The 25,852-nt window shown below is 42.9% G+C and overlaps 1 protein-coding gene across 13 annotated transcripts in view; it reads right to left on the bottom strand.

The window, feature by feature from the left end:
- chl1b (cell adhesion molecule L1-like b) overlaps positions 1-25,852 on the bottom strand; it is a 900,313-nt gene that overhangs the window by 292,368 nt on the left and 582,093 nt on the right. For all 13 annotated transcript variants that reach the window (XM_087994484.1, XM_087994483.1, XM_087994485.1 and 10 more), the window contains one exon: positions 17,436-17,506. In XM_087994484.1, coding sequence (XP_087850610.1) covers positions 17,436-17,506 — 71 coding nt within the window. The remainder of the gene's footprint in view (positions 1-17,435; positions 17,507-25,852) is intronic.

Below are 25,852 nucleotides of genomic sequence, written 5' to 3' on the forward strand. Positions count from 1 at the left end.
CTTGAAGATTTAACCCAGTCAACAATACCTAAACAAACCAAGTAAAGTTCTGTAAATCCCACTTTAGAAATACAGTCAGTCTGACCTAACATTGGGACACAGACGGGCTTTAACTTCACACCTTCAATGCATCATCTGAGCTGAGCTGGCACCTATTGTTAAAAACTACCTTGAGAATGTAACTTTAAAAAACTTCTGGGACTTACGTATGAAGGAACTGGAATTAACATGATCACGCTAAAAGATGAAAGACGCAAGCTAAATTTGTTTAATATTATATCCCAATGACACCGCAATCCTGTTGCTATAAATTGTGCTGTATGATTCTACTGCATAACCACCTGATGAAGGAGCAGCGCTCCGAAAGCTAGTGCTTCCAAATAAACCTGTTGGACTATAACCTGGTGCTGTGTGATTTTTAACTTTGTCCATCCTAGTCCAACACCGGCTCCTCCAAATCAAACAGAGTTCCACTTACACATTCTTCAGTGGAAAATCTTCAATTTGTGCATGATGGTCTGAATGGCATGGATCAAAGAATGCTAGCTTCGAGTAAAAACTGCAACAATTGCATTTATTGAATTGAATTGAAATGAATGATTTATTATCATATTGATTTTAAAAAATGTAAAGTGTTAAGTGTCACCATGCTGTGGCACCATTTACTGATTGACACACATTCCTGATGAAGGGCTGATGTGTGAAACATCAATTCTCCTGCTCCTCGGATGCTGCCTGACCTGCTGTGCTTTTCCAGCACCACGCTTGACTCTGATCTCCAGAATCTGTGGTCCTCACTTTCTCCCACCATTTACTGATGGCCATTTCTTGAATCGAACCACCATCTCTTCTGTGTTGTGCTGCATCACTGAGATTGGAGCTCCAATATCTCACTGCATTTTCCTCTTGTTTCAACCAGAAACTGAACATCTCCATTCAATTATAATTTTCTGAGAAACTTGATGATTCAGATTTCATTTCAGTTAGATTTCTTTTTCAGTTCCAGTTAGTTAGAGTTTATCTCAAAAAGGGCAGATGTTGTAACATGGCTAACGAGATTCATACTTCACGGTCCGAACTTTATCTTCACATGCATACCATTGCTATTATTCTCACACGCATGCAGTATCATCTATTAAACCATAACACTATTACCACTATAACACTATGAACTGATAGCATTATATTCATTGTCAAATTTGATTCACTGCTGCAGGACGGGTAGCCCTCCTCACTTTCATGAACAAGACTGTTTTGGTTCTCATTGGAATGGCATGACTGAGGCCATGGCCAGTCAAGCAATATGGGCAGAGAGTGCTGCGATCAAAGATGCTGGTTTGCTCCTCAACAATACCCTTCATTGCATGCCTTCTGATTTACAAACTGCATCTGGTGTAAACAATGCAACTCATCCTCTGTCTTCTTTTCCCACAGCTGTCTCTGTCTTCTTTTTCCAGAGCTCCAATCGTATAGCTTTCATCTTTCTGATCCTGAAAAAACTACCAGTTTGCCAGCCAGTGGAATTGGTGCACAAAGCAGAAGTGAAACAAGGGAACAATGGTGATTAAACACAATCATTGATCTCAGGTGTGCAGGCACTTGTTCAGAGACTGGCTGTGCAAGGACTTTTGATGGTAACAAGGAGAGAGGAATTGCGAGTGGTGGGACAACACAGCGCAAATGGGCGCGGGGTGAAGAGTTGCACGCATTTTTAAGGTCCCAGAGGGTGAGATTGAGTCTGAATTCTGCTGAAGGGAATTCAGAGGAGGATTCCATTGGATTACACACTGAGATATCTGGTGTCTTGTTAAGAATGCCAGAGTGCCTGTTGCCAATGCTCCATGTGAGGAGATCTCACACAAACTTTGCATAGAATTTGCACAGACCTTGATGCATACCTTTTCTAGCATGGAACAGTGGGCAGTTCCATGAGAAAAAATTGTGGATAGCACTGTGTAGTTACTGATGGATGGTGTCTCAGCTGCACTGCAGCAGCAGTCACCATCCAGTGGCTGAGTGCTACAGGAGAAGCTCAGCTTGCAGGGATTTCAGGGACTCAGCAGTCCAGGAAGAGGCATCACACAATGGGTCACAGTGGTATAAGGACCTGCGACCCTCTCTCAGAATGGCAGCATTCATGAGGCGTCTGTCACTTTGTCAGTATTCTTGCTGGTGTCTATCAGCCTGCTGCCTCCCAATCCAAGGTAAAGTAATCCAAAACTAGAGCATGTGTTGCATTTCACTGAAACCACTGTCGAATCACATCAGCCTGGTGGGAAAGGTGACGTTGTGCAGGGCTCTCCCCTTCCTCCTCTCAGCTACTCTCCATATATTTGGTAGGAAAGGCTGTGGCCTCCTGGTAGCAAGGTTAAACAGGAAATGGTAGATCACACAAGTTATGATACAGCGCTCTGACAAGCGCTATCACCCTTCTCCACAGCAATCTAAGCCATCAGTGCTTCGCTGCAGCATCTGCTGGTCTGACTGATGATCCTTTATGTAGCAGCATGGCACTTAATGCAAGCATGCTTCTTGCAAGAGTCATTAACTTGGAGTTTGTGGATAACTCTTGTAAATTAGTAGCTTGTTGTCTCAAATGTTGCTGTAAAAGTAGGGCACAGCACAATAAGCTGCTTTCAAAATACCAGTCTACACAATCAGGGTGTTCAGTTCCTTGTGGTAGTGCCACATCACTGCACTGAACCAGGCCTGAAAAGACACACATGTGCAGCCAATGGTACCCTGCATCATGGGGAAGATCACTCCCCTGGTGAAGCCATGCACATGGTCCATTTGTTAGAGAACACAATGCACATTCCTTTCCAGACATAAGGAGTTACCTCTTTCATAGAGATGAGGGTGTGGTGCTGAGAGATATTAGCCAGATCTAAGGAAGAAATTCACAGCCACTGGCAGCTCCAACCTCACCCAGTTCAGAGACTGCAGGTCTCTGCACAAGAAGCGGCAGACTTTGCTGAGCACTACCTGCTTAAAACAGGATCCAAAATACTGGTCCTCTCAGAGCGTAAGGTAAGAGTACTGTCCTCTAAGAGAGTGATGGATAAGTATTTCCTGCCAAGAACAACTCTCTTCTCCTCCTCTTAATTCAACAATGAGATGATTCCCTTCGTCATGCAGTCGGACACCAGCAACTGCAGAACCCATACTGGAGGCAAATGGTTTTAATGGAACTCAAAGTCAGAACGATGGGGAACATCACCAATTCACAATCAAAATCTCCCAGCAGCTCAACAAACTCCAGGCTAGAAATCAATCAGTGACTGACAGAAAGCTCATCTCATTAAATGGAAGATCGTGAGGGTGCTAAAGAGTGCTGGGGTCAGATTGCCAGTCCCGCTGCTAAATCAGTATTACACAATAACTGGTGCACTATGTCCATGCATCATCCTAATGCTAATACCCGTGCCCTCACCAAAGTAATACACAGAGCAGTGTACATGCAGCATGGGTGCTGTTTGCTCCCAGAAATAGAGGTATTATAGACCCCAAATCTGTAGCTTGTTAACTTTCCTTGTTATTCTGAATACTATAACAATTTATGAACGTCATCCAACACAAAATTTGAGTTGAAAGTCTAATATCATGAGGAAAAGAACCAAATTTTTGAGCTAATGTCTTCAACAGATTTGGAGGATGGTTGAGGAAAATATAATAATGGCAACAGATAACAAAAGCTACATGACAACATCATGTTTTCATGAGGATCACACATTAAAAAGTGACATAAGTATGTTAGGTAAATGAGAGATAATGTGTGCAACATCCCACATTCGTTGGAGCACAGATTACAATACTATAAATTCCAGGCAGAATTCCAAAGAACGATTTGTTGACATGCTGTAACTGATCAGCACTTTTCAATTTATTTTCTGGATACATTCAAAGCTGCTTATTCCAGGTTGAGAGCACTTTCAGAAGTCCCTCACTAATACTCTGAACTGTGAGGAGATAACTAAGTGTTGCTGATGTGTGAAAGGACACCTGACTCTTGTACTTTTGATTTCCAAAATTGTTTGAAGTCAGGACTGTGCCCTGACTTCAAAGAATCTGCAAACAGCATTTACTCCCAAACACTGGCACAAAGTTAAAAATCACACACCAGGTTATATTCCAATACATTTGACTGTTTGTATGTATGTTTTAAAACCTGAGTGAATCCATGTAAGATTCTGTAAATCCCTTTTTTATAAATAGAATCAGTCTGAACATTGGGGCAACCTCACATAGAGCACCTCATGCCTCCAATACATTATCTGAGCTGACATGGAACCTATTGTTCAAGTTCACTTGAAAATGTAACTCGAAAAAGAGTTCTGGGATTTACATATGAAAGAATTGAAACCAACACAGTCATTCTAAAACATGAGAGACTTAGCAAACAATCCAGGTCTTTTTCAATATATCATTTCAGTTCCATCAGGCTGTAAAGTTTTGCTATAAATTTTGAGTTTTACGATCTTATACTCCACAACCGCCTGATGTCGGGGCAATGCTCCAAACGCTAGTGCTTCTGAATAAACCTGCTGGACTATAAACTGGTGTTGTGCGATTTTTATCTTTGTACATGTCAGTCCAACACCAGCACCTCCAAATCATGACAAGCACAAGAATTTACCATTCCCTTGAACAACAACATGACAGAGACAATAAGGAGAGGTGACACAGATAGGACAAGCTGGTGAAGAGGGAGGCGATAGGGGAAAGAAAAGGATGCAAGCAGAAGGGTATATCCACCAAGGGTGTTAAAGGAACAATTGCATGACCTGAATTTCTATGAGGAGCAGTGTGTTAGACTCTCCTACTTCAATAAGGACATTCTCATTAAAACGTGCCAGCAGCCGGAACTGCAGTGTGAGAGCAATGAAGATGGCATTGCCAGTAGGTATCAAGATGACTGTAGCTCTAAACATAATCTTGAGAAGCTTTCAGACTTTGTTATTCAGCAGTATGCTACTAAAAAATGCTTGCTCCCTTTTTTTAAACCACTATCAATTACCAGACGCTACATCACTCAGAAGGATTTCATTCCCTTAATATTCGGCTGGTACGTGACCATACACAGTTTATCCTCCACTTCCTAGCAGCTGTTATAATGCCTTCATGTTGTAAAATTCTGTTGTGCCATCTGTGTTTGAGGAACTGTCAAAAAAAGTCCATTCTCGAATGACAAGGGTTGTCTTTTGATGGCAAAACTCAAGGCTTCAGTGTACAAGTCTCCCACATCTGGACAGTGTGGGCAGCCATGCAGTTGCACACAATGAGATTGAACAAACCACTGAGATAATTAGACAGTTCTTCTGATGCCAGGACTGCTCTGGGGGATTATTCACCAAACTTCAGGTCATGTGCCACGGTGGTCTCGTGAATGCTGCCAGACTGTACCCTCATGTGGGTACAGTCCTTGTGCCCAGATTCACGCCAGCCAGCTGAAGAGGTGGCAGAACAACAGCAGGAGAAAAGGAGTAAGGGAAAAAAACAGCCAACACACCTCTTTCTGACACGGATGTCCCAGATTGGCTCAACCCATTTGGGTTCCATTTTTTTCCGTACATAACAGTTTTACATCTTAACTTCTTGCTCTGAAGGCCATCATGGCATCTGCTAGCCTACAACTTAAAATTCAAAGTCGTCACAAAATCCACATTCCAAACCAAATTTCGAAACCAAACCATGCCACATTGCCTAAACAGGAGTCAGTTATCATCCTTGTGCAAAGTTAAAAATCACCAGGTTATAGTCCAACAGGTTCAACTGGAAGCACTAGCTTTCGGAGCACTGCTCCTTCATCAGGTGGTTGCACCCTTGTGCATACTTTTCCTGTCTGCCTTCCACCAGTGCCTGTCTTTGTGCTCTTGCGCAGTGAGACCCCAGGGCTGAAGCACAACTACTGGACGGCAATGAACTGCCAGCGGGCAAACTGCAGATGGCCTTGGGGGTGGCCTCAAAAAGCTGATGGCATGGGCTTACTGGCACCATCTTGGCTTGGGCAGCAGCAAACCGGCCTGTCTGGCCAAGAAAGCCATGATACTCTGTCCAAAAACACTGAACCTAAGAGGGGACTGCAGTTGTGTGCACTAACGAGCCACTGCAGCAGCCCAAAAGAGAGAGAAAAGCCTGCCTACTGGAGTGGTGATTCATTGGTTGTTGTGGCAACCTGCAAGCTCCTTTGAACACTGATTACAGCAGCTAAAGATTTAGTCTGGCTTCAGCTCATAAAGGCACAGCAAGGGGAATGGGGCATCTGGGAGCTGAGTGATCAGGACAACCCATTAGATAGAAGCATTGAGAAATAAACAAAGGAAAGACATAGAAAGGGATGAATCAATGAGGGCTAATTCATCCTAAATCAATTGCAGAAAGTGAAATAAAGCAAGGATCAAAAAAGACTGGATTGAAACACAGAAAAGGTTGAAGTGAAAAAGTAGCCTGAACTTGCATGAAAGCAAACTGGCTTTATTTAATTTCATAATAAATATGCTCTATTAACCATATGATGATCGCTTATGAATAATCACCACGCTCCCTTTCTAGGAAGAGAAGAATTTTAACTGTGGGCGACTCATTCTTTAAGTTCATGAATGGCTGTTGGAATTTTTTAAAATCAATATTTTTCTTAGTTCTTCATGGTTCTTCTGATCATTCTTAAATTTCTCCCTTTTTATTACTTACTTTATCAACCTTTTTCTCCTCCTCTTCTCTCAAATTCAATCCCTATTATGCACCTGCTTTCTCAGTTGTCTCTTCGTTTATTGCTCACTCCTGCAATAGCTGCTCCGTTCATCTGTCAATGAGATTTCACAAACGTTACTCCCTCATTTGACATTTGACATTTGACATTTGGGATGCTGCAGGTCCCAATTACTGGAGGTCTGAGCTCCAGAGGGGTCACTGCATTCATGCCAAGGGATGGTATGCTATGCTAAGGAAGGGTGGGCAGTTAAGGGAAGTGTCGGGGGCTTTGGTGAGATCAAGTCAGTGAAGGTTGAAGGTGCTATCTTCAAGCTGGGGTCAGGGCCATTTTGCCTGGGCAGGGGCAGGGTTACTGCACTCAGATTTGGAGTTGGGTTTCTGGCTCAGGAATCAGCACTGGGGCCTGTGTTTTCAAACTCTGCCCTCATTGAATGACCTTGGCTTCTTTGAAGCATTGCATTTCTCTAATGATAACAATCGAAAAGCATGTTAAGGGAAGCAGCAACTACAGGAGAATCAGTTTAGGAATAATAATTTGGAGCAACTTTCATAGTCACTTGGGAAATTCTGACTTAACTAGGTAAATCCATCAAAGATTTGTTAAGTGCAAAACATGTTTAACTAATTTACTTGAGTTCTTTGAAGAGGTAACAGAGAGATTTGATGATGATAATGCTTCATACACACGTACTTCGACATGACATTCAATAAACAGCTGCATATAAAGTCGGGTGGGTTAAATCAGAGTTCATAGAATATGAGGGACAGAAGCAATATTGATAGAAAATTGGCTGAGTGGCAGGAAATAGAGTAGCAGTTAATGGGTGTTTCTGAAAGAATGCTTTTATAATGGAGTTCCACAGAATCACTGTAAGGACCCCTGCTGTCTGATATCTATTAGTGATCTTGACCTTGGCATAAAGGGAACGATTTCAAAACTTAACAAACGATACAAAACTTGGAAGCGTTGTAAACTAAGCGGAGGCTAATGTAAAACTTCAAAAGGATGCGCCTGGGTTGGCGGAATGGGCAGACAAGTGGGAGATGAAATTTAATGTACTGATGTCTGAATGGATTCATTTTGATGAAAAGAAAACAAAGAGACAATGTAAGTTTAGGGATTCAATACTAAAGTCAGTGCAGCACCAGATCCAAAACCATATATCTATAAACCACTGAACATTTCAATGCAGGTTCCTATTACTAAAGCCTACAGCATTGCAGACTTTAATAATAGCGACTTATAAAAAAATGACATGATGTTCAACTTGCATAAAACATGAGTTTAGCTTCAACTGGACTATTGCATCCAATTTTGTGCATCAAACTTTCTGAAGATATCATACAGAATACAGCAAAGATTCATACGAATTGCAATGAAGATGAGGGACTTCAGTTACACAGAATGGATAAACTGAGACAGTTTGCCTTGAGCATAGAAATTTGAGAGGAGATTCAACAGATGTGTTCAAAATCACAAGGTGTCTGGAAAAAGTAGATAAAGAAAAATTGATTCCATTATCAGGAAGATTCAGTACGAGAAAAGAGATATTCAAAGAAACTGGAAAAAGTAACAATAGAGACATAAGGAAAAACTTTTCCACACGGTGAGCAGATAAAATTTGGAACACATGGTCTGTGAGAACTCAGTGAAATAAATATTGATGTTTTGAAATCAGTTCACGTTACAGAAGAGGAAGTGCTGAAGGGTTTAAAAAATATAAAGGTAGATATAACATCTGGACCTGATCTACTGAATCTTGGGATGTTGTGCAAAGTCAAGGAGGAAATTACAGGATCCCTTGCAGAGATATTTATAGCATCTGTAATTACAGGTGAGGTACCAGATTATTGGAGAGTGGCTAATGTTGTGCATTTATTTAAGAGGAGATGTCACAAGAAGCCTTGGAACTATCGATCTGTGAGTCTGACTTCAGTGATGGGTAAGTTCTGAAAAGTAGGATTAACATGTATTTGGAAAGGCAAGAATGATTAGAAATAGTCAGCATGGCATTGTGTAAGGGAAATCATGTCTCACAATCTTAGAATAATCTTATTCTCCACAACCACCTGATGAAGGAGCAACGCTCCAAAAGCTAGTGCTTCCAAATAAATCTGTTGGACTATAACCTGGTGTTGTGTGATTTTTAACTTTGTACACCCCTGTTTACTACAAACCGACCGACTCCCACAGCTACCTAGATTACACCTCCTCCCACCCTGCCCCCTGTAAAAACGCCATCCCATATTCCCAATTCCTTCGCCTCCGCCGCATCTGCTCCCAGGAGGAGCAATTCCACTACCGAACAGCCCAAATGGCCTCCTTCTTCAAAGACTGCAATTTCCCCTCCGTGGTCGACGATGCTCTCCACCGCATCTCCTCCACTTCCCGCACCTCCGTCCTTGAACCCCGCCCCTCCAATCGCCACCAGAACAGAACCCCACTGGTCCTCACCTTCCACCCCACCAACCTCAGGATACATCGTATCATCCGCCGTCATTTCCGCCACCTCCAAACAAACCCCACCACCAGGGATATATTTCCCTCCCCACCCCTATCAGTGTTCAGGAGAGACCACTCCCTCTGCGACTCCCTCGTCAGGTCCACACCCCCCACCAACCCAACCTCCACTCCCAGCACCTTCCCCTGCAACCGCAAGAAGTACAAAACTTGCGTCCACACCTCCCCCCTCAGCTCCCTCCAAGGCCCCAATGGATCCTTCCAAATCCGTTGCAAATTCACCTGCACCCCCTCACACATCATTTACTGTATCCGTTGCACCCGATGTGATCTCCTCTACATTGGGGAGACAGGCTGCCTACTTGCGGAATGTTTCAGGGAATACCTCTGGGACACCTGCACCAACCAACCCCACCGCTCTGTGGCCGAACACTTTAACTCCCCCTCCCACTCTGCCAATGACATGCAGGTTCCTGGCCTCCTCCATCACCAGACCCTGACCACACGACGCCTGGAGGAAGAGCGCCTCATCTTCCGCCTAGGAACCCTCCAACCACATGGGATGAATGTAGATTTCTCCAGCTTCCTCATTTCCCCTCCCTCCACCTTATCTCAGTCCCAACCCCCCGGATTCAGTGCCGCCCTCTTGACCTGCAATCTTCTTCCCGACCTCTCCACCACCACCCCCTGTTCTGGCCTGTCACCCGCACCCTCACATCCTTCCACCTATCGTATTCCCAGCGCCCCTCCCCCAAATTCCCTCCCCACTACCCTTTATCTCAGACCACTTGGCACACCAGCCTCATTCCTGAAGAAGGGCTTATGCCCGAAACGTCGATTCTCCTGCTCCTCAGATGCTGCCTGACCTGCTGTGTTTTTCCAGCACCACATTTTTCAACTCTGGTCTCCAGCATCTGCAGTCCTCACTTTCTCCCACCCCAGTCCAACACTGGCATCTCCAAGACAAGTGGATAAGATGGTCAAGAAGGCATATGGCATGTTTGCCTTCATCACTTGGGCATAGAGTATAAAAATTGGCACACCATTTTGTAGCTGTATAGAACTTTAGTTCAGCACATTAGGAATGCTGTGTTCAGCATTGGTCACCGCACTACCAGAAGATAGGATTTGATAAGGCTCCACATACAGATTACCAGGACGTGGCCTGATTTGAAAGATACTGGCAATGTAGAGAGATTGGACAAACTTGGTTTGCTTTCACTTAAATGTTGGAAGTTGAGGAGCAACCTGATAAAAGTTTATAAAGGCATGGATAGAATGGAAAGTCAGGGTCATTTTGCCAGGGTAAAAATGTCAATGACTAGGGGACAGAGATTCAACGTGAAATGGGCAAAGGTTTAAAGATATGAGAGGCAATTATTGACTCAGAGGTTGATAAGTGCATGGAATACGCTGCCAAAGGAAATGGTGGGAGATGGGTACAACAGCAACATTTAAGAAGTTTCTTGAGATCTGTATGAAAAGGAAGGGAATAGGAAGATACAGATCACATGGATTGAATGATTTTCAGTTTAGAAAAGCATCATTTGTCAGTGCAGCTTTGCTGGCTGTAGGGTCTGTTTCTGTGGTGGAATGTTCTTTCTTCCTTCACCTGAGCTTCAGGATTGCCAGTCAAGTGACTGTAGCAGCACACTGCTGGGGAGGGGAGGAAGGATGAGCAGAGGAACAATGATGGTTGAAGGAGGACATGGGGTTGAAAAATCTTGAATATCCCGGGAGATAGTGAAAACTGGGGAGGCGAGGGAGGTGGGAGAACTCAAGAAGGAAAGGAAATAGGAGACAAGGCAGTGATTTTTATAAATGACTTGGATCAGGAAGTGGAGTGGTGGGTTAGTAAGCTTGCCAATGACACAAAGGTTGATGGAGTTGTGGATCAAGTGGAGGGCTGTTGCAAATTGCAACAGGACATTGACAAGATGCAGGACTGGGCTGATAAATGGCAGATGGAGCTTAACCTGGAAAAGTGCGAAGTGACTCATTTTGAAAGGTCGAATTTGAACGCAGAATATAGGGTTAAAGGCAGGATTCTTTGCAGTGTGAAGGAACAGAGGGATGTTGGGGTCTGTGTCCATAGATCAAAGTTGCCACCCAAGTGGACAGAGTTGAGAAGAAGGCATATAGTGTGTTGGCTTTCATTAGCAGGGGGATGAGTTTAAGAGCTACAAGGTTATGCTGCAGCTCTATAGAGCCATGATTAGATCACATTTGGAATATTGTGTTCAGTTCTGGTCACCTCATTATAGCACAGATGTGGAAGCTTTAGAGAGGGTGCAAAGGAGGTTTACCAGGATGCTGCCTGGATTGGAGGGCAGGTCTTATGAAGGAAGATTGGGGGAGCTAGGGCTTTTCTCATTGGACCAAACAAGGATGAGAGGGAACTTGATAGAGGCGTATGAGATGATGAGAGGCATAGATAGAGTGGATAGCTGGAGACTTCTTCCCAGGGCGGAGATGGCTATAATGAAAGGGCATAATTTTAAGGTGATTGGAGGAAGGTTTAGTAAAGACGTCACAGGTAGATTCTTTATACAGAGAGTGGTGGGTGCGTGGAATGTACTGCTAGTGATGGTAGTAGAGTCAGATACATTAGGGACATTTAAGTGACTCTTGAATAGGTACATGGAAGATAGTACAATGCAGGGTATGTAGGTTAGTTTGATCTTAGAGTAGGATAAAAGATCTGCACAACATCGAGAGTCAAAGGGCTTGTACTGTGCTGTACTGTTCTACGTTCTCTGTTCTAAGGCTTTCAAAAGTTATGAAATGGGGAAGGGGATATTGGGTGAAAGTGGCAAAGATAAAATCAGCAACCACAACTTTTCATCTAGTCATTTTCCAAGGGTCTCAGAGAATGTGCAGCAGAACAGTGAGGGCCCTACTTCTTCTTGCATGTGGTTAGGCACACCCAAAATGAGATTATCAAAAATTATTGTGAGCAAAGCTGCAAACAGCTACCCCTCAATAATTTCCAATCATTCATTAACCTTTTATAAGATTAGTAGCTCAGATACATGACCAGTGCTGCTGGTAGTTGGTTGTGAAGAGCAGATTAGTATACAATCATCCCCACAGCATCATTCACAAGTTTATGCATATAAGAGTTAATAACTTGGAGATGATACTTACACAGGTTGAATCTTCTAATGACTTAGAGCAGAGATTAAATAGATGAAGATTTTGCAATTTTAGACACATATGCAAAGTGCTGAAAATGAAGTGCACAAATCAATATTAGGAAAGGGGAGAATTAGTCATGGGTTGTGTAGGTTACACCTCTCAATGTGCTGATGTCATGGCAATACCACTGGACTAGTAATCCAGAAGTGCAGGTTGACATTCTGGGGATACAGGTCAAAGTTCCTCCAAGGCAGATGGTGGAATACAATCTGAAATTCAACACTGGCCTAACGGAAATGGTGCAACTATTGCCAATTGTCATTTAAAAAAAATCTTATTCACCCTAAGAAAAAGAACCATGTTGTCCTTTTTTGTTACGACCTACATGTGACTCAAGACCCACAGTAATTTTGTTGACTCTTAACTGCCCTCTAAAATTGTCCAGCCAGCCACTTAGTTCAAGGGTAATTAGAAATTGGCAATAAATGCTTGCATTACCAGTGAAGTCAGACGGAGGTGATGACCTAGTGTTATTATCGTTAGACCATTAATCGAGAGACCTAGGTTCGAGTCCTACTGCAGCAGATGGTGGGATTTGAATTCAGTGAAAAAACCTGGAATTACTAATCTAATGATAACTATGAATCCATTTTGTTGTTTGTTGGGAAATTTCCAACTGGTCCACTGATGGTTCTTTAGGGAAGGAAATTTGCCATCCTCACCTGATCTAGTCTACATGTGACTCCAGACCCACACCAATGTGGTTGACTCTCAACTTCCCTCTGGGCAATTAGAGATGGACAATAAAAGTGACGCCCTCATCCTATGAATGAATTTTTAAAAATGTACAGGCACCTGCATGGCCCCCAAGTTAACAGCAACCTAATGACATCCCAAAGTTGGCACTTACTACAAATGCAAAGCATATATCTCACTCCCCTGCACTCTTCACAGATCAGTAATTCGGTGCCAAAAGTTGAAACCACTGAATGCAGCAGCTGCCTTATTGTTGATAAAACTAACAAGATAAAGGAGGAGGAGGAGGAGGAGGAGGAGGGGAAGGAAGAAAAAGCAATGATAACAAAACCTGAGACATGAGACTCAGGGGCTGTGGCTCAGGAACAATAAGCAGGGTATGATGAGAGGAACCAGAGTCCCAGAGTCACCAGAGAAAGGATGCACAGAAGGTAGTTGTGGTGGTGCCCTCGCCACACACAAGCCTACAGTTAGAAGCAATGTGATAGCAAGTTTTGAGAGAATTTGTAGCTCAGGTTTGAGGTTGTGGATGTAGGTTTGCTCGCTTTCCTGGAAGGTTCATTTTCAGAAGTTTCATCACCATACGAGGTAACATCTTCAGTGAGTCTCCGGACAAAGCATTGCTGATGATTCCTGCTTTTTATTTATATGTTTGGGTTACGTGTCATTTCCTGTTCTTTTGCTCAGGGGATGGTAAATCAAGTCCAAGTCAATGTGTTCGTTGATAGAGTTCCGATTGGAACACCATACTTCCAGGAATTCTTATGCATGTCTCTGTTTGGGTTGCCCTAGGATGGATGTGTTGTCCCAGTCGATGTGGTGTCCTTCCTCATCTGTATGTAAGGATACTAGTGAGAAAGGGTCATGTCGTTTTGTGGCTAGTTGATGTTCATGTATCCTAGTGGCTAGTTTTCTGCCTGTTTGTCCAATGTAGTGTTTGTTACAGTCCTTGCACAGTATTTTGTACATGACATTAGTTTTGCTTGTTGTCTGTATAGGGTCTTTCAAGTTCATTAGCTGCTGTTTAAGTGTTTTGGTGTGTTTGTGGACTACCATGATGCCAAGGGGTCTGAGTAGTCTGGCAGTCATTTCCAAGGTGTCTTTGATGTAGGTGATTTTCCTTTGCTCTGCATCGGGAAAGCAATCACCCCAACATCCACAAACAAAGCTGCATCAGAACATTATTCCAACGAGCCACCACATACTGCAGCACAGAGTAACTATGCAGAGCAGAGGAAAATCACCAGAAACTGTGTATTCAAAAAGAACAGATACCCAATGAACACAGTCTGCAGATTTCTCTGCAACAAACCCAAACAAGCAGACAAAACACACCCAGAAACTCTAGCCACTCTCCCCTACATCAAAGACATCTCGGAAATGGCTGCCAGATGACTCAGACCTCTTGGCATCATGGTAGCCCACAAACCCACCAACAAACTAAAACAGCAGCTAATGAACTTAAAAGACCCGATACAGATAAGTAAATCCAATGTCATTTATAAAATACCATGCAAGGACTGTAACAAACACTACATTGGACAAATAGGCAGAAAACTAGCCACCAGGATGCATGAACATCAACTAGCCACAAAAAGACATGACCCTCTCTCACTCATATCCTTACATATAGATAAGGAAGAACACCACTTGAACTGGGACAACACGTCCATCCTAGGACAAGCCAAACCGAGACACGTGTGAGAATTCATAGAAGCATGGCATTCCAACCGGAACTCTATCAACAAACACATTGCCTTGGACCTGATTTACCATCCCCTGAGAAAAAGAACAGGAAATGACATCACCACATGAAATGATATCACCAACTCAAAGAAACCCAAACATTTAAATAGAAAGCAGGAACCATCAGCAATGCTTCGTCCAGAGGCTCACTGAAGATGTTACCTAGTATGGTGATGAAATATCTGAAAATGAACCTTCCAGCTCAGTGAGCAAACCTACATCCAGCATTGTGATGTTTACATTCACTTCGCTGTGATGAGAGGTCAATGAACTGATGTGTGAGCTGCTGAATGTCATAGCTCCCTTTTGAGTTTAAATATGAATATTGGCAGATGGGAGAGAGACAGTTATACTGTGCTGCAATCAATACAACATGTGCAAGCATGATGAAATGACAGACAGTGATTGCATATGGAACATGTTATGGAGATGCCTGGCACACAATCCAGTGCACTGACAAGCTTCCAATGCTAACTCATTGGTGTCTTATAGCTCAGTGGTAGTATCCTTACCTCTGGTCTTTTCAAATCTCACCTGATTTGGGGGTGTGTCAAACATGTCTGAACAGGTTGATAAAATAACTGCAATGCTCATTCTATCACTCATAGAAGAATGAAGCACTGAGAGGACAGCTACACTTACCTTGTTGGCACACAAGAGATCATTCATTCTCTAACGGCAATGGATCCAGTCCCAAGGGTATTCGCCGCTGTAACCACTGATGACTTGGGACTGCTGTTGTCATCCTGCGAAAACAGCAAATCTTTTTTCTTCAGAGCCACTTGCAGGAGAACCTGAAGGAGGTGTCCATGAAGCATGAGGCTGCCTTCTAGTGTATCTCAGACATCTCCAGGGATGGGCAGGGATAATGAGCCAAGATCCACTGATGGCCGTGGATTAGAGAGTGAAGTGTTGTCCCAGTGCCTTTCAATAGGGGACTTGGAAGCTGAAGTCTGGAAGAAATCCCTCCCAATTGTTTTCACCTGCCTTCACACTTAGGCTCATAAATAAAAGTTCTGCTCATTGCATCTGAGAAATTACCTTTGAAGTGTGCATCTGCCTTGTTGAATACAGAGTTATGCTCCATTTAGCTTCCAGCGCAGAAATGAAACAAGTGTCACTTTCTAGCTGTCATAATATACACTACAAATAATTAGACAAGCAACTACTAATTTACTTCTAAGTGCAAGAACACTCCATTTGGAAATCCACATACATTATACATCGATATATTTTCAAAGATGGTAAGTAAATTCCAGTACTATACATTGGTGACACACAAGTGCCAGGCAATGACCATTTTCAACAAGACAGAATCTGACCACTCAATGACATGACCATTGGTGAATACCTGACTGACAACTCCATGGGACGACTGCTGACCAGAAACTGAACTGGACTGGCCATGTAAATGCAGTGGGTACAAAAGCAAATCAGAGGCTAGGATTTCTGTGGACAGTAACTCATTTCTTATCTGTCCACCATCTATAAGGCACAAGTCAGGAGTGTAATCGATTACTCTACAGTTGCCTTAAAGGGTTCAGCTCCAAAAACACTATTTTGACAGCATCCAGGACAAGTTAGCCTGCTTGACTAGCAACCCATCCATCAACTTCAACATTCCCTTCACCACCAATGCAGCAGTGTGTGCTATCAAGAAAATGCACTGCATTGAGCTATAAATTCCCTTCAACAGAACTTTCCAGACCTGTAACCTCTACTACTTAGAAGGGCAAGGGGAGCAGACATATTGTAACACCACCACCTGTAACCATTCCTCCAAGTCATACACCATCCTGATTTGTAAATGATCATTGTTCCCTCATTGTGGGTGGGTCAAGTTCCTGGTATTCCCTCCCTTACAACACTGTCAGTGTCCCTGCATTTCAAGGACTCAGGAAGTTCAAAAGGGCAGCTTGCTACCATCTTCTCAAGAGCAGCTAGATTCAAAGTTGTACAGCATGGAAACAGACCCTTTGCTCCAACTTGTCTATGCCAACAGGATGTCATAAAATAATCCAGTCCCATTTGCCAGCATTTGACCCATAATGTTCTCAACCTTTCTTATTCATTTACCCAGCCTCAGCATTTTAAGTGTTGTAACTGTATTTGCCTTCACCACTTCCTCTTGCAGCCCATTCCACACTCGCACCACCCATTGTGTGAACAAATTACCCCTTGGGTCCTTTTTCAATCTTTGCCCTCTCACCTTAAACCTATACCCTTGAGCTTTGGACTCCTCTACCCTGGGAAAAAGACCTTGGCTATTTACCCTATCCATGCACCTCATGATTTTATAAACCTCTATAAGGTCACCTCTCAGCCTCTGTTGTTCCAGGGAAAACAGCCCCAGCCTATTCAACCTCTCCCTATAGCTCAAACCCTCCAACCCTGGCAACAGCCTTGTACACCGTTTCTGAACCCTTTCAAGTTTAACAACATCTTTCCTCTGGCAGACAGATCAGAGTATAAGTATAAAATGCTGAGCCAACTAGCAATATTCCAATACAATTAATAAACAGAGAAAATACAATTGTTTAATCTGTATTTTAAGAAAATGTTGAAGACTTCAACATTATTAGTCTATTCCACACCAACATTTTAAAGAGTCTAATGTTCTTACCTCCCATGAAATTTTCATATTGTCGATATTTGTTCCTTCTCCTTTCACATTTTTTGGATTCTTCTCTGGAGCTATATAAAACAAAAACAATTAAGTGAAACTGCTTTCTGTTAAAAAAATTTCTATCTTTCAGCGGTTAATTCAATCCTTAGGCAAATTTCAGATAAATTAAGAAGTGAAGATTGTTTGTTTTCAACACCTAATTGTTATTTTTGTTTTTAACAATGCAGATTCGCAACTGGGCTTAAATCAGATGACAATGGATAAATTGGGAGAAATGACGTATTTAATATGCAAACCTAAAGCAGTGGATGTCTTAACAGAATAGCAGTCTGATCCTGTTCGAAAAATAGCAACATGTTAACAATGCATATCATAATTAATATGCAAATCAAACAACCTGTTCATGGAATTAAGAGTTACACCATGGCTGTCATTTTCTTCTTCCCAGAGATAAGTCGTGAACGAAGAAATACTGGGCAGAATTAGCCCTGGAGGCTTACTCAGCCCCTTCTCACCACCTCATCAATTAAGTGCCAGCCAAGAAAGTCTACTGGGACCTTTTCAAGTCCCCAGTAATTAACCAATCAAAGGCCATGTAAGGGCCTCAATTCACCACCTTCATGATGGTCTACCTTCCTGGCAGGTCAAAGAAGTTGTTGGTTTCCTCAGTGCGTAATCAGGGCGACCGACCTTCAAAATGGTTGGAGAGGTTAGGGGGCAGATCTATTGGCTCCAATCTATGGATAATTAGTGTATGGATGGGGGTAAACAAGTGGGGCCTGAAAGCCACTCTCATTCACCTGCCTTTGAATCCCTGACGCTACCCCGCAGGAGAACAAGTTGGTCCATCCGGGGGGGGGGGGGGCGAGGTCAATAATAGTAGGTGATACATCATGGAGCTGTCGATTGAGTCCTGGGGCAAGTGGGCAACTCAAACCTGGGATGGGCTTCATTGTACAGGGCCACTGAGGGAATGGTCACAGTGATTGGGGGCTACTGCAGAGCCTAAGTTGATTGGATGGGAATAGCTCTGGAGGCAGGGATTCGCAGGCACAGCAACAGGAAAAGGAAGGAGAATGGAAGAAAATTTGTACTTTACAGGCAGCATCTACAAGTCATTCTCACAAACACAAAGATGGAACCATACCACATTGGATCGAAAGTCAATTGTGCAATAAAGGCACAAAATGGGTGGATTATGTTACTGGTGTTTTCTTTGGGGATGAAGCAAACAACTTGGATATTGAAGCTCTCTTTGGTGCATTTACAGTAACTATGCATTTGCTGCTCAAGTAGTATCACTATCTACCTTCAACTTGCACAGTGTTTGAGGGTTATTAATTGTCCAAGAATGCAGATTTCAAATTTGGCCTCATACATTACAACATACATATTATTTGCCTCATCCGTCTGAGCTGGAGAGTTTGTGCTCAAATCCCACCTCAAGGTATGATAGTCATGTGGGTGATTCATACTATGTCTAAACAGGTCAATTAAAACAAAACATCCTTGTCCTGTAAACTAAATGACTCTCATGAGAATACGTTTAAAAGTGGAACCTGAAGTTCCTATTTGATGATTGCAGCTGATTGAAAGGTCTGAACTCAACACGTTGCTGCTGCCAGATTCTCTCAGTGAAGTATAAGTATCTCAGGGTATGGGGTGTGTTGTGGAAAGGAGGCATTACATTTCATGGGGAAGCTGATTTCATAATGGCTTTTTGGCAAAAAATCTACGTCTGACATAGCAGAAACACTTCGTCTCCCATCCAATTGGATAAAGTCACATCCTTCAGAGCTCTTTATCAAGGCATGACTTTTATGACCTTGGGAAGACTTCATGCCATTCTATACGAGGGCATTTCATGATGCTTCATTGGAATGGCTGGAAAGGCTCAGGATTTCCTTCAACAACATTGCATTACCTTTCTGACATTTTCCAAATAAATCATCTGAAGAATGTTGTTGCTGGTGGTCTTATTGATTTAGCGAAGACAATGCAAAAGGAGATAACAATTAGAACATTCCAACAAGCCTAGCGATTTGCAACAGCTGCTGGACAGTATCCAGAGGGAGTAGCAACAGGACATGATCTGTCAAATGAGATGCCTCACTTCCATTTCTTTCAACTATTTGAAAGACAGCTCATGACAATTAAGGATGCCTGGCCAGACCCAACAAGACTTGTGCTCACACAGATTGGTAACAGTTCCAACCTGGTGGCCATTAAGGTTAAGGCTATCCTGAAACTGTTAGGTTCTTGGTTCATCCCAGGGAACAAGTGGTGCCCTGTGTGGCATCTCTCAAACCTCAAAATATAAATGCATCTGGGGTGTTGCCAATGCCAAAAGCACAACTCCTCCTATCACCTCCCTTGTCAAAGTGATAGTCTAGTGGTATTATCACTGAACTACTAACCCAGAAATCTAGGGGCTCAGCTTTAAATCCCACCATGGCAGATCGGGGAATTTTAATTCAATAAATATTTGAAATGAAGAATAGAATGATGACCATGAAATCATTGTCGATTGTCCGAAAAACCCATCTGATTCATTAATATCCATCAAGGAAGAAAACTGCCAACCCTTCCTTACCCGGTCTGGCCTAAATGTGCCTTCAGACCCACAGCATTGTGTTGCCTCTGGGCAATTAGGAATGGGCACTAAATGCTGGCCAAGCCAGTGTTGCCCTCATACTGTGAATGAATAACAAAAAAATCACAATCAGTTCCAACGAAGGATCATTGGACCCAAAAAGTTGACTTTGCTTCTTTTCGCAGATGCTGCCAGACCTGTTAAGATTTCCCAGAAGTTTCTGTTTTTGTTTCTGATTTCCAGCATTTGCACTTTTCTTTTTGCTTCGTCCTCATATCCTTCCTCCTAAAAGATGAAAGTCAAGCAGCTCATGAATTGAGATTCTCTATTACTGGCTTCCCTGAGACTTAAAGTGCTATTTACTGCACCTATTTTGATTTGATAAGTTTACAACCTTCAAAGTTTGTGGACAGAAAAGGATTCCACTCTCTTAATGTTCTGTTCGTGACAATTGACTGAAGGTCTGAGTCAGACATCCAGGGAACTGCAATGACTCTTACATACTGGAGATGACACAATTGCAACCTTCTTCTAAGGTTCTTAGCCCAAACACACATGAATGCGAGAAGATCAGGGTAATTCCTCCAACCATGGCTTAAGAAAGAATGAAGCTGCTCATGTTTCAACCAGGGTCATTCTGGAACAGACCACCGGTCTCCTGAGGATAAGTTTTAAAGGCTGGACTGCTCAAGTGTGGCCTTGCTGTATAGTTCAAACAAGGTGTCACACAATTGTGTGGCATCCTGTGCCTTTCACAATCGCAACTGACAAAGGAATAATACACTAGCTGTAGATGAAATAGTGAATTAACAGTAATCTTCTGAGGATGAAGACGAGATGGATGGCGAAGACATGGACCAACAGGGCTATCAACTGTTTCAGTTGCATAAGCTGCTAAGTGGACCTGAAGTACTTGAGCTTCCTCTTAGACACTGTTAAACGTGCGGGTGGGCAGCATCTTGTGCAGTCTTTTAAACACGAGCCTACCCTACAAAATAGAATTGGAAGCAGGCCATTGGCTCCTCACTCCTGTCTTTCAATTCAATGACATTGTGAGTGATCTATTTGTATTTCAAATTCCAAATTCACATCCACACCCAATAACCCTCAATTCCCCTGCCTAACAAGAATCAGTGTCGTTAATATATTTAATGACCCCTTGTCCACTGACTTCTGAGGCAGTGTTCCAAAGTTAAGCAATCCTCTGAGAAAAAATATTTGCCCTATCTCTGTTTGGAAAGGATGACCTCTAATTATTCAAAAAAAAAGTGCTCCCCTAATTCTGGAATGATTCACAAGAGAAAACATCCCTTCTACAACTACTTTGTCAAGACCATTCAGGATACATTTATACACTTCAATCAAGTCACCCCTCAACTCCTTTGAACTCCAGCGGAAACAAGCCCAGCTTGTTCAAATTGTTCTCAAAAGACGTCACACCCATTTCAGGTACTGATCTAGTCACCCTCCTTGGAACTGCTTCCAGTTCATTTCCATACTTTTAATAAGAACCCAAAACTACACACAATATTTTAATGTCATCTTTTCCAGCACTACACTTTTTGACTCTGACCTGTAGTCCTCACTTTCTCTTTTCTTGTTCAATCAACATACGAGGAGGTGGAGTGGTCAGATGAGCTGCCCTGTCTACATCTGCCTGTCTTCAATGTCAGTGCACACCCTTGAAAAGCTCACACACAGAATGAACGTTTCCCTGTAGTGATAATGTGGAGTCATCAGTGATGATGCCCTCTCGCTCATTAGGTGGGTCTAATTATGGAATGATGTGTGCAGGTCAGGCCCTACCACAATCCCTGCACAGTGCCTTCAGCCTCAGTCTTACCCACTTTTCTAAGCTTCACTATGGCCCTGAGTTTCTTGGTTCAAGAACCTGTGAGATTCTCCACAGTAAAGGAGATGATAACTGGACAGCGATGAGTCATGTTTAGTCATTCCAGCTTCTTTCATCATTGGATGTCTGAAGGGATGTTTATCTTGTTTGCAGGTGCAACTTAAGCAGGTCTGATGTGAAACTTATACGAGAACAAACATTGTAACAGTGCAAGGATAAATTCATTAACAAAAGTGAAAGCAATGATGTAACACACACATATAACCTATGTGCCTTCAGTGTGTTTTTCTTTCTTCCTTTCCCTCCCACTTCACTGAGGTCAAACATCTCATAACACCAGGTTATAGTCCAATAGGTTTATTTGAAATCACATGTTTTCGGAGTGATGCTCCTTCACCAGATGCCGTGAGAGACAGCACACGGACACAGAGCTTCTAGTTATGACCTTGCCCATTTCAGTCCAACACCAGGGCCTCCACATCATTACTACTTCATTGGAGTTGAGGCCAGACTTCCACAGCTGGAGGAAAGGGAACATGCTCCATGGTTTCCCTCATTACGTTGGAAGACCTGTGCAGTCGTCCTCTGGTCCAGTGGGGCAAGAGTCCTGCCCAGGATAAAGACTCACTCCTCAGCTTTTACACAGCTGCAGATTTTTGGGATCACAGGCAGGGGAAGGTGGAGGGTTGGGCAACTTCATTGTGTTTTAAGCAGCAGCTTCTGCAATTCTGTATGTTGCTCGTCCTCCCTGCGCATGCCTGCAAGTACCACCCTCTCTCCCTGAGAAGAGGGGCAAGCAGAGTGAGCCCAAGGTCCCAGTCTTGATTTCCCCTTGATATTGAGCAGCCACGTCTAAAGCGATGGACTGCAGACATGAGTGCCTATTCAGCAGACACTGAGCCTCAGCCTGGATCTCCAAGGTGGTTGCCAAACTTTCCATAGAAGCTGCCATATGGAGTCAGCAAAGTCCGAAGAATGATGGTTGACTTCTCTCCCTTCAGTCCAGCTTATCAACCACCCTCTAACTTACTTTCTTGATATTCCTTCCCCTGTCTCTGCAGGTTCACTTATAGCTGAGAACAGAGGTACATTGTCTTCCCAGGGCTGAGCAAGTGCCTCTTCCTGGAACATGCAGTGCTCAACAGAGTGTCCCTGTGTCTGATCTCAAAGTCTCTGAACTGGTGGTGGGTGTAAATCTAAGTCTTGCCAGTGAATTCCCTGAGGTACTCACTTGCTTCCTCCTCAGAGAAGGAACTGAGAGTCTCTAAGTGTCTCACTGCTGTCTGTGCCTACATGAGAAGAGAGACAATTCGTTGGTGAAGATGAGTAAAAGCTTGTGCATTAGTAGAATAAGTGAGCACTGTGGCAACAGGAAGGTAGCACAGCACACTGAAGCTTACTGGATTGGCAATCCATTGGGATCTTCCCGTACCCAGATGAACAATGCTGCTTTTCTCCAGAAAACTCCTCCATTTGTTTCTTGAGGAGGAATGTCCTGATAGCAACTCTCATTCAGCACCTCTTTCCCCAGCCAACTTCAAATTTGGGAGGTCTGAATTTGGCCAGTGCTCGCTGCAATGAAAGAGAGAGAGAGATTGTGTATGATGGAAGAGCAGGTAATGATCATACATGAGTAGGAGAGGCAATGGGATTGCGTGCAAGCAAGCAAGCAGGAAGTACAGAGAACAAGTAGGTTTGGCAGTTGTTGATGAGAAGTGGACACGAGCCTTTGAATAGTCATGATACGCGTGGTATTGATGGTTCATGAAAGTCCATCATTTTAGCAAGATGCACTTCCAGTGGCAGAGTGAGTAATGGCCGTGTCAGTGTGACCAGAGTACAGATCATTGGTCTTTTTCACACATTGTTGGGTGTCTCACTTCACAGGAGCCGGTGCGCTGACCCGTGCTGTTACTTGGGCCGTGGCTGGTGATGTTTGGTAGTGTGGCCTCCTGTGATAGTCAGCTGGGAAGAGCACTGAACTCCTTTTTACCATTTCAGACACCGGCATCTCTAAATGTCCGTCCGTGAAGTAAGCAACAAGCTTGCCTTTCTTCTGGACTACCTTTTATGGAGTTTATGACCGAGAACTACAATTTGAGGAGTGGTTCATGGCGTAAGGCACCTGAAATCATATCCAGTTGCACTTTAAACATGGTGCCGAAGATATAGAAGCCTGAAGGTCCTGGCAGTGGCACGTACTTGCATCTCACTCGCCACATGATTTTCCAATAAAGAAGTGCCTCCTTGGCATGTTTAATATGGTGACAAGAGGAAGATCGTGCGAGCAAGTTCACCCAAGGCCATGATGGGTGGTGGCCAACACGTTTGAGCTGTAAATGGGAGAATTCCAGACAGAGTTAAATAAAACGGGCAATTTGAATTTGATAATATCTCATGGAGGTTGGTGTTGGTGCCAACATCTCTCATAATGAATAATTTGGTTTTGACAAAAGTGTATTAAAGAAAAGTGAAGAAAATAACATTTTTTTTAAAAAAGCTTAGATTAGCTGAATAGCTGGAAGAAAGTAAATGGAATTTAACATAATCTGACATAATGCAGAACACTATATATCATTGTCCACCAGGTGGTAATAGAGTCAGGATATAAATGAATTTAAGACATGGACATTTAAACTTGGTCTCAAGTGCAAAAAGTAACTAAAAGACTTCATCGTAACAGGTATACCACTGTATACAGGTATACCACTGTAAAGGAGGACAATTCTGCAGAATTTGTCAATCCTGAAACATTGGGAATATGACTCATCTCCCTATCAATGGAGCAGTTAATAAGAGAACAGGTCGTTCTTCTATAACATGCATTTCATTAATGTGAATTCGCTGTAATGCGATTGATGAATTGGAGACTGTTTCTATAGCATGAACTTTTAAAACATGTGTTGGCTGTAAAGTGATTACATCGCCATCACTTGCAGCACTGTTTCTAAAGTGCAATTTTCCTATAATGCGGTATTGCACAAGAACGCAACCATCACATTATAGAAGAACTTCCTGTATGGCAAAAATATGTGTTTTAATTTCGGGATTGGCTTTGGTATTGTTAGTCACACAACACTTCAGGTAAGTTTTGGTCTTTGTTGATTATTCCCAAGGTATGGGAAGTCTAAGTTTGAAAATCAATTAATACTTATCTCCATTATGATTCAGACAGTTGAGTGGGAGTGGTTTAGCTCAGCTGCTTGGTTGGTTTTGTTTGCAATACAAAGTATCACCCACAGTGAGAGTTCAATTCCCTGACTGGCTGAAGTTACCATGAAGGACTCTCCTTCTTAACCTCTTCCCTTGCCTGAACCATAACCACCATGGGTTCTCTCTCCTTCTAATGAGAAAACGGACCTAGGGTCTGGCAAGACTGTGGCAACTTTATCTTTACTGTGTGGTACAGTGACCAATGTTTTAATTGCTTTATTGTCTTAGCATTTTATTTCAAATCTTCTGAAGCATATATGTTCCCTGGTTACACCCACTGGTTCCATATTGCTTGTGATTGAATAATTGAAACAGTGGTCAATATATTAAATTTCAAATGTTTTGTCTCATTGGTATATTTTCTCTTGACGCGTATTCACAAGATTTTGAGACAATTTAGTGAAATCTGCTGATATCGATCAAAGCATCAAAGAGCTAAGGGTGGAGGTTTTGACAGCTGTGACGATATCAGTAAGAAGTTGCAGATTTACTGCCTGACAATAAATCTTTGACGAAGAGAGAAGCCTCCAATTTGTTATTATCTGCAGTTCCCTCAGCCCAGTCACAGACTCAGATAGCACAGAAACTGATCCTTTGGTCCGACCAGCCCATGCCAAACATAATCGCAAACTAAACTAGTCCCACCTTCCTGCTCCCTGGTCCAAATTCCTCCAAACCTTTCCTATTCAAATGTCTTTGTCCCTGCAGCCACACTTCCTCAGAAATTCCATGCCACGTGTGAACCACCCTCTGTGT

This window comes from Chiloscyllium plagiosum, unplaced genomic scaffold (assembly GCF_037043375.1).
Source record: "Chiloscyllium plagiosum isolate Xiang-an unplaced genomic scaffold, Cpla_swu_hap1 HiC_scaffold_14, whole genome shotgun sequence".
NCBI lineage: Eukaryota > Metazoa > Chordata > Chondrichthyes > Orectolobiformes > Hemiscylliidae > Chiloscyllium > Chiloscyllium plagiosum.